At 32.0% G+C, this 9,915-nt stretch overlaps 1 protein-coding gene across 2 annotated transcripts; it reads right to left on the minus strand.

Moving 5' to 3' along the window:
- Nucleotides 1-2,267: 2,267 nt before the first annotated feature.
- LOC105345046 (ashwin) lies at nt 2,268-8,010 on the minus strand. 2 transcript variants are annotated; one of them, XM_034479072.2, is made up of 4 exons: nt 7,855-8,010; nt 5,218-5,411; nt 4,157-4,553; nt 2,268-2,499 (listed from the first exon to the last, which is right to left on the minus strand). In XM_034479072.2, the coding sequence occupies exons 1-4, from the start codon at nt 7,954-7,956 to the stop codon at nt 2,434-2,436; spliced, it is 759 nt and encodes a 252-aa protein (XP_034334963.2). In that variant the 5' UTR covers nt 7,957-8,010; the 3' UTR covers nt 2,268-2,433. The 2 variants fall into 2 exon arrangements, with proteins under 2 accessions (XP_034334963.2, XP_065927804.1); XM_066071732.1 differs by lacking the exon at nt 7,855-8,010 and adding an exon at nt 7,189-7,260.
- Nucleotides 8,011-9,915: the final 1,905 nt, after the last annotated feature.

The raw sequence follows: 9,915 nt of genomic DNA on the forward strand, positions 1-9,915 counted from the left end.
TTCTAAAACATCACTTAATCTTTAAAAAATGACTGATAATGCCTAATTATGCCTTATGTCAAAAACTTGGTACAGGATGCAACAAAAACTTTAATGTACTATATACATGGTAGACAATGCAATACACATTCAGGTAGATATCAAATCAAACCTCGTTTTCTTTAAAGTTAATAACCTGAAAAAAAAAAAGATCAAATCTGGCGGACACTGAGTTAATTTGAAACAAAATTACGGCTATGATGTAATACATTTTTCACTGCATTAAAATTTGAACACAAATTTTAACCCCCCCCCCCCCCCATCCCTCTCCCAGTATTTGTAGAATTGATTAACATATACAAAAAAATAACAGATTTCCTCCTGAAATTCATTAGTTTTTACAAACGGTGGTATCACATGTACATCACTGCAGGCACACATTTGTTGATTTCATGTTCAAGCAACCACCATTAAAATTATGTATTTCAATGTAACTGACATATGATAAGTTGATTGGTGCAAAAACAACAACAAAATTGATCATCATTTATGAATAATTATGTCCAGAGGCCTTAATCTGGCTGATTATGTATCAACATATCGTAGAAATTCTTAGTAACGGTGTGATTTTTCATCCTTCAAAAGCCACCCTCCCCCAGGAGATACTATTGACCTGATATTTGTCTTTCCCATTTATTACTGTATGACATCATGACCCAGACATAAAAAGCACTCATCTTTATCATAATTCATTAAAATAAGGTCTGGTTTTGTTTTATACCAAACTGACACAAAATTACTTCAATTAAATGAAGAGCAGCAACTCTAAACAAATAAATAACTGGTATGACCATATTCAATAGAAAGAATGCACAGGTATTATTATTATTTAATCAGCAAAATGCATTAATTATTTGATGGTTCATGTGTGTATGAAGGAAGTGAAATAAAAACATACATTATAATTTACATTGTTTTTGAAGACACTGTTAACTGTAGATTTCTATTTCATTAAACAAGAGAAATTTTAAAATATTTGCATTAAAACGCTATAACAGCATCCCTTGCAGATTTTAAAATCTCCTTTTTTGAACTGACAGTCGTGAACTACATGTACAGTGTAGACGTAATTTTAACGAAGTTCAACGTTCAGTGTAGAATGAGGTACTGTGAACCAACTTTTATTCGCTGGCGAGACATTTTCGCGAGGTTCGCAAGAGACACGTCGCCGCAAACATTTTTTGCTGTGAACCAGTCCTCAAATTTCTTCGGTTTGTACAGTATTTTTTCAGAAAATCTTATCTCTATTGTGAAAATCAGTTGTCAAAAACCTGTCTAACTCGGATAAATTATGAACATAAGCGGCAGGGAATAAAAGTTGGTTTAAGTACACATGTAAAATAAGGAATCTCCCCATTTGCATATTTTTTTCATACAGTGTAATAATATTTAAGGAATAGGGAATCAGTCTTTGAGTATTACGAGGTGATAATTTTGTTCGGGGCGTGATCAAATCCAATAAATTTGATTTCATCACGCCCCGACCAAAATTATCATCTCATAATTTTCAAAGAATGATTCCTTTAGTTATTAGTTATATTTATGTAATTTTAAGCCATTGTACGATTAAACATTTAAATATACAGTAAAACTCAGTTATAGCGAAGTCCTAGGGACCAATAAGTTTACTTCGTTATATCCGTATAACGAATTCGTAATAATAACTATAGCGAATTCACTATATACATGTTTACTTTCACTAGACTATTGGTTTTTTTTTAATTGAGGCTTAAAACAAAAATTACATTACTTTAATACCTTAAATAATCGGACTGTGAATTGAAAAAATTATAAGAATAAAAAAGCATTCAAACTATCATGTTGAATGGTACTATGGTAGTGCAAACTTTTTTAACTGTACTGTAAAGAAATTCGTTATAAAAGGGTTAAATTTCGCTATTATTCACCGCTACGGGACTCAATTCCAGTTCGCTATATCCGTAAATTCGTTTTATTCGAATTCGTTATAACCGTAAAATTTTGCTAAGTTTTGTTAAGAATTTTACCGGGGACTCAAAAAAACTTCGCTTTATCCGAGAATTCGCTATATTCGTGTTCGTACAAAACGAGTTTTACTGTAAATAAGCAAACCCTGCTGGCGCCCCAATTATACGGCATTTGAAGTTATAGATTATATAGTACAAAATCAATACGTAATGTTATCACAGGCAAAGACACTGGAAAATGTAACTAATAAAAGTTGAATGACAATCACCAACACTGCAAAATGAGCATTTTCACTTAATTTTATTGCATAAGTCATTCTATTCACATTAAATATTAAATAAAATCTCTGTCCATTCTAAATTGTTTTACTATTCACACTTGACACTCTCATTTAAAATAAATCAGGTCAAATTCTCTATGATATGATCTAATAAGACTAGAATTTTTCTATGGCCATGAAATCTTTCTAGCTTTGAAATTCTTTTTAGATGAGCTGCTTTCTGTAGAAGTGTCCTGAAAAACAAAGGAAAAAAAAATTATGTGTTATTTCATCAATAATAATCATTGCGTCTTTACATTGTCAAGATTTCTTGATCATTGAAGTGTGGAGTTTCAAATGAATTTTTTCTTTCCTATTTTTTTTTTTTGGTCAAGAATTTTCGGACAAGTCAGGTTCCCTACTTCCACAAACAATGCTAACATGTCTGTATAAAATATTAAAATGGCTAATTAGTGCATTGTAAAAATCAAAGTGAAAATATTTTTTCTATGATATCTGAAATATCAAAAATTTGTATGTTAATTAACATCGATATCATGATGATTAAATTTAGTTGGGAGTTCTCACCACTGTTTTCTTTTATAAACTTCTGCTAGTCTCAAATTCTTGCCAAGTACAAAACGTTGTAGTGGAATCGGCATGCAGGAGGTACATAGTACAGTCAAACTTCGTTATCTCTAACTAGATGGGGCTGTTTAAAAACTTAGCTATATCCCAGTATTTGAGATATCAAAGGTAAAATACTTAAAATATGAGTGGTTGGGACTTACAAATCACTTTGACAAACCAATTTTATTCAAGATATCAGTGTTCGTGATATCAAAGTTCAACTGTATTTATATCCTACATGTATTATATTTTTGGAGCTTCTTTAGACAAAAGTGCAAAAGCTCCCATTAAACAGATGGTCGTCATCAATGTTACAGTCATTAAGTCTTAAAAATAAATCCATAAAAGCAGATAGCCGAATCACAGCTTGTAGTAGGAATACACTGTACTGATTTTACTAACAAATTTATCGACAACTTTAAAGCTAATACAGTAAAACACGGTTATAACGAAGCCCCAGGGACGGGCGATTTTGCTTCGTTATAAGCGTAATTCGTTATATCCGTCAAGTTTACAATATGTTATATAGTCACGGGGAATGAAAGTCACTTCGCTGTAAGCTTCATTGTATTAAAAGCGTGTTCGCTATAACCGTGTTTTACTGTATTGTTATATTCAGTATTGTTATACCACAGGGGCTTGTGATAAAAAAAAAAATTGTTACAAATTTAAAGTAGTTAAAGGGAGGACACCATCTTGGACACCACCTCACTTCATCAGCCAATTTCTCATTTAAAAGGTCAAACTAGAGACTTGTGCCAATTTGTACTCCTTCATAAATAATTCTTCTTTAAGATCCCACCTCCATTATATTTTCTACACAAGCCCCATGGGTTATACTTGCATATAATTAAATATTCCTCTTTAAATTTCCTACCAACAAAAAGTCCAACAAAATGAATCAAAATACAAATGGTCAAGCACATGACCCTTGACCTTTGACCTTCAAAATCAATAAGATTCTTCTTTTATCAATAAGATTTCATTTCAAAACGTAAAAGGCTTTTAAAAGATATTCACTGGAAACAAAAACAGAATATTCATTCTTGACTTTTAACTTTTTGACTTTAAGGGTATAGGGAGTTTTGATATAAAAGTTTATTACAAAAGCTCAAATGCTTTTTGAGATATTGTTTGAAAATGAAAGTATTACATAGACAGAACCGAATTAATACCGCCCACTTTCAGTTAAAGCAGGGCACTAAAATTATTTTGAAAAATTCAATGAGGGATTCCGCAAGGAAACGTTACTGAAATATTATTCAAACACTATGATCTTACCATAGGTTGGTGTTCAGAGGTTTCTGATGAGTTCACCGGGGTACATTCCCCCATCTTACTGCTATTAGTATCCGTCTGCGAAGCTGATACTGACAGTTTATTATTAAGTTTAATGGTTTTCTTTCGTGAAGCTGACATGTTATCATGCCCTGATTCTTTCGAAAATTCTGATTTATGGTCGATTCCACTACTGGCTGAGTTTCGTTTCAACGTCACTTTTCCGACAGCTGTGTTTGTGGACGATTTGTTTTCCGTGGAGGTCGCACTTCCAGAGCTCAGCTTGATTTTCTTCTTTCCAAAGTCAATGCAAGAGGGTGGGGGTTTGATCCTCTCCCCTGAGGAAGGAAGGTTGTAGGAGGTCAAAAACCGGGACTCAGGACCAGAGTTTCTCGTCCTCCTACAAAAGCAAGAGTTCAATTCATGTCATTTTCGAAAATTTTGTCCAGAAAAAATATGTGCACAAATTCATTAATCATAACATAAAACCATAATGTATTAATTAATTTCTTAATATTTCTTTGAAGAAAGCATAAAATTCTGAACTCAAGTACATGTAGAAATGATTTAAATTGCCTCCATGTTCATGCATAAATGCTGTGCATATCCTAAAGTATGAATAACTTCTCACATCACTGTTTAAGGTACCTCACAACAATTACACTTATACTTTTAAGACACAACATCACAACATGGCGATTTAAATCTTTTGTTAAACTGTTTATATCGTTTGATTGGGTTGTTTATCATCGTAGATCAGTGGTTAAAGTATTGGGCTTCTGAACCGCAGATCATAAGTTCAAATCCACCAGGAGCTTTTGTTCATGTTAACTGAATTAAATTTTTGAAAATGCAATTTTTCATTTAACACATTATTTTGCCTATTATACTTAAATACTACTTATCCATTATGATATCTATCAAAATCAAGTAATTTTTTGCTGATTTAAGAAAATATTTCACGGTGTAGTGAGCCATCTTACATGTAAGTAATGAAAATATGGTATTAAATGAATCTAGAGTAACCCCCCTTTGACTATATGTTAAGATATGACTGTACACACTTTCTGTCAGAACTTTCCTCTCCTTGAAAACTGGTCACTCTCTTCTTTTCCATGGCGGCCTGTCGCCGGGTCATTTCTTGTCCCCGGCGGTTCTTCCTGTAGGTTCTCTGGGGGAGAGGAATGATGTACTTGTAGTATAGGTCCACCAGCTCATCTTTCTGAAGCTGTTCCAGGTCGGTACGTCGAATGTACCTCTGTAATTTTTAGAAACAGAAAAATGAAGTACATGTAAATGATTCAAGGCTCTAAAAAAAATTCCTAACATATTTTGAAACAGAAAAATGAAGTTAATTCAAGGCTCTAAAATAATTCTTTACATATTACTACATAATCGCAGGCACTGAAGCTGTATTGTTAATGCTGAATACTACCTATTACTGTAAATTCCTTATATTACGCGAGTACTTAATTCTGCGATCCTGCTGGTTTGTATCAAATCGCGATAACATCAAATTGCAAACGTTGAACTGTTCTCCTTCTTTCTTGTAGTTATCAACTCTTAGAAAATAACAGCGAGATTTTAAAATCCGCAAAGGATGCTTCTCACACTTTTACACGGATATTAATTCCTTGTGTTTCCAGTATATTAACTATCAAATTCATAGTGAAATCAAGCACTTTTTTCATTGGTCAAGAGAATGGAGTATATCATAAAGACATACATATAAATACTCCTTTGAAAAAAGCAAGATACCCCAGCTGCCTGCTACATCCTATTTCTTTATTTTTTGATAAATGTTTTTGAAATTTGTACTTTTTGCTAGTAACTGTATGTGTCACTGGGTTGGCCAAATATTGATGAAATCTTTTCGTAAACTTGAAATGTATCCTAGCTTCCAAAATCCACACATGCCTTATCTGTGTTTACCTTCGAAAGGAAGCTATAAAAAATAAAATTACAATACTGCAAAAGAGATTGTTTTGATTGGAAAAGTGTCTGATAAAACTGTTTGAATTTTCAATAAAACTTTCATTGGATATAAATCCACCTCATATTGTGCACTTATTGATTTCATGTCATTAGACGTTGTATATTTGATAGAATATATACTTCAGATGTCTTGATATTCATGCAAAAAATATTGCATTTGATCTGTTCAATCTAGAAAATACAGTATGATGCAATACCAGAAATTGCATGACTTATCATCTCAGTCAGTTCAGAAAAAAACCTCTGGTAATTCAACAGACAATGAGACATGCAAACAAATACTCTTCATACTAGTCCAAGGTTTTTTTCTAAGTCAACTGTTTTAAATTCAATTATAAGTATACCCTTGCAGATTTTATAAAATTCAAATTACCGTAAGTTTATAATACATCCCTTAAAATAATCTATTAATCACATTTGTGTATATTTGAACTGCTTCCTGCTTTGTATTATTTATTTAAAAACTACTCAATTTTATTACATGTACATGTATACAGTCATGTTATATGCATGTACACTTCCCTTCAATCTACAAAAACAGGACACATTTTTGACAAGGTCATATTAATAACAAAGCATACGGAAAATAAAAAAGAGTGGACATTGCATATTTATAATATATACTACTTTAAAAGGTGTCAAAATATCTACATATATGTGCTTACAAAGAAATCTGATCAAAATCACTTATTTCTAAATTCTAATTTGTTTACATGCAGAAAAGATGTAGCCAATAACAATTAACTTGCGGGCAATCAAACACCGAGTCTCTATTTTAATCACCTAGTTTGCAGTGTAGAATGCACCTGTATTGATGGAAATTGATTTGTTTCATCCATTTTATTTTATTTTCCTGTTCTGGGCATTTATAAAAAGTAGACATATACCATATACATGCATGTCTAACCTAGGGTTATTTTTTCTCTGCATAGGATCCTGGATTTAAACACATGATATAAACTCATAGATACATGTATTAATAGTCTGTCCCAAGATATTTAGATGCAAATTTAGACAATTTTTAATGAAAATCAACATACCTGTGAAAGAAAAGCAATTGAATTCGATAGAAGGGAAAAATACCAAGATAACTTCATTCATATCATTTTTCCCTCGTAAAAATTCCTAGGAACAAGAACAGATTTCCTATGGAGTACTAAGGAGATTTATAATGGGGAATGATGATATCTTTCCTCCATCCGGAAGTCACTCAGAATACATCACACGATTTTTCAATGTTATTATCCGGGTACCTTCATCTTTTTTGCAATGGTAATTCCTCGTATCAGTGTATTGAAACCTGACAAGCTAGAGGGGGCGTTTCAGAGGGGAAATATTTGAATTTTTTCACACTATTGAATGAACATCATGCATCATCTGAACCAAATATGCAGCAAAAATATCTTGGGTCAGACTATAGTAAAACATGCACACATTAAATATTAATTTTAAATTTAAATGGTTTAATCATCATTCAAGTATTCTTTTTTACCATAAGCTTATAATCATCTTAATTTTACCTTCAAGGTGTTTATATAGGTTGCTCTGTATAGCATTGTGTTAACTTAGCCGGTTAAGACATGACAGATGTTTTCATCACCACCACCTGACCAACCAAACACCCCCCCCCCCCCTCTTCTTTCCCTGTAAACATTAAATCTTCAAACAAAACCACATGCTTTCGTACGTGTTTAAACTTAACCTACCTGTCTAAGAATTTCGACAAGTTTGTTCTGCGACATAAGCTCCGGATACAGCCAGTCATGATTATCTTTCGCGATATCTGCATTACTCTCCACTCTTTCCATGTTTTCTGTTTCATGCCATAAAGGATTTATTGAATGTTGATCCCGACTTTAGTTAGTGTGTGCGTTTAGGAGGCCGACTTTAGTTTTCAATGCGCATGTTTATGCGCATTCTAGTATAATACAGTTGATTTATACTTCTTATGAGAATTTGTCGATACCATTTATAAAACTGAATACAATAAATAAATACAGATAAAAATATTTATATTTTTTCAGGAATTTTTTATTTTTGAAACGATTTTTCCGTTTAGGGTAGGGAAGCGTTGCCATTGCGCTTTTCTGACGTTATAATAAAATGAAGCTTTATAGGAATACATGTAGGCCTACGTTATATAAGAAATAACATAAAAGAAAAAGTAAAATTGAACGCTGTTGAAACTTTATATACAGAATGATGCTATCCTCGAAGACATTTTCCTTATTTTTTTAATGAATCCATTTATCCAATCTTCATTCGTAATGATCCAAATATATAGTCAAATTTGGTGCATTTTAACATTTTGAGATGGCCCCCATTAAAAACCAGGCGGTAGAATATAGTATTTTTTTTTACATATAAGGTAGGAACTGATTTTACTTATCATATATAACAATTTGAGAAAAAAAGCTATTGTAGTATTTTTTAAAATTTGCTTTGATGTGCGGAAAATGACAGTTTCAAATATATTCCTACTAGTAGTAAATGTACTTTGAGATAGTCCCTAAAAAAAAGAAAAAAGATTTTCTTGAAACTTCGCAAACAAACTACAGTTGGTTTAAATTCATATGGTTAAAAATTAAAGAGTTTTGCTATTGTAGTTTTTCTGCAATAAAACCCAAATCGGCCTCCTTAATTAAACATAAAAGTGATCCGAAATGTTTTTACACGTTTCATTCGTTCATTTTTTTTCGGTTTGAAAAACAATGAATCTATGTACCGTAGAAATTTGTTATATTTAGCTATGATAAGGAAAGAATTCGAAGCCTCCATCAAATTTATTAACTGATTGCCCACCCTGGATCAATATAATAGCGGGATAAGGGGCTCTGGTTTTAGGTTTGGATTATTTGGTGATATATATTAAATATGCATAAAAAGCTTAATTGATAAATGTCGATAACACGGCTGTATAGATACCGAAGGACCATAATAGAAGCACTTCATTAGAATTGCAATTCGTTATACATGTACATGTATATGTTTTAGCAAACATAAAAAATGTAAAAGCAACTCTGCTATAAAAATGATGTTTTAAAAAAGATGCATTTTACTGGTAACACTGCATATCTGTGAATGAAAGAAAAGATCGGCTAAATTGTAGCTATTTCATTTTAACAAAATATCTAAATTTAAAATGTGTTTAAATTAAAACACAAAGTGACTAAATCTTTAAAATATCTTCATTGATCAATGTATGTTATAAAGAAAAAATATTGTATGCAATACTTTCCGTAGGAAAACAACACAAGCTTGCTGAGACAAACATTCCTTTGGTATACGTGTAAAATCGCTTCAGGTCTATTTGTGATATGTATATTTGAGGGTTTTTTTTTAAAACATAATATCACTTACTAGTATATCAAATCAAAATGATCTGGCAATCAAAACCGCTGTTTTTTTAAATGCATTTTAAAACATTGATATCACAAAATTCCTGGAAATCTCGAATCAAAATTGATAACCATGTTACAGGACGGTGAATTCATGTGATTAATCCGATAAATCAAAACTTATAATCCAGATGTAATAAATTTTATCATGCAAACTTGAATTAACCCGGAAACAGCGGGGAAAACAATGTAGGTCGGTTTGTGACAGTGAGGCACGTAGCATGGTTTTTTTAAAAGTGTGGGTGTGGGTGGGGGGGGGGGAGGAGGTGGGTTAGACTCATTCAAAAAATCATGAAAAGCCAAAAAAAAAAAGAAAAAGAAAAAGACATTCCTTATTTTCACCTTAATTTTTTACATGGTCCCAAAAAG

This window comes from Magallana gigas, chromosome 9, assembly GCF_963853765.1.
Source record: "Magallana gigas chromosome 9, xbMagGiga1.1, whole genome shotgun sequence".
Taxonomy (NCBI): Eukaryota; Metazoa; Mollusca; class Bivalvia; order Ostreida; family Ostreidae; genus Magallana; species Magallana gigas.

Bases quoted from the DNA above. Each gene is read 5' to 3' on its own strand.
- LOC105345046 (XM_034479072.2), bottom strand. From the start codon at position 7,956: ATGGAAAGAGTGGAGAGTAATGCAGATATCGCGAAAGATAATCATGAC. The intron at 5,412-7,854 runs GTAGGTTAAGTT...TAAAAATTACAG, and splicing joins TTGTCGAAATTCTTAGACAG to AGGTACATTCGACGTACCGA. The intron at 2,500-4,156 runs GTAAGATCATAG...TTTGTTTTTCAG, and splicing joins CCTCTGAACACCAACCTATG to GACACTTCTACAGAAAGCAG.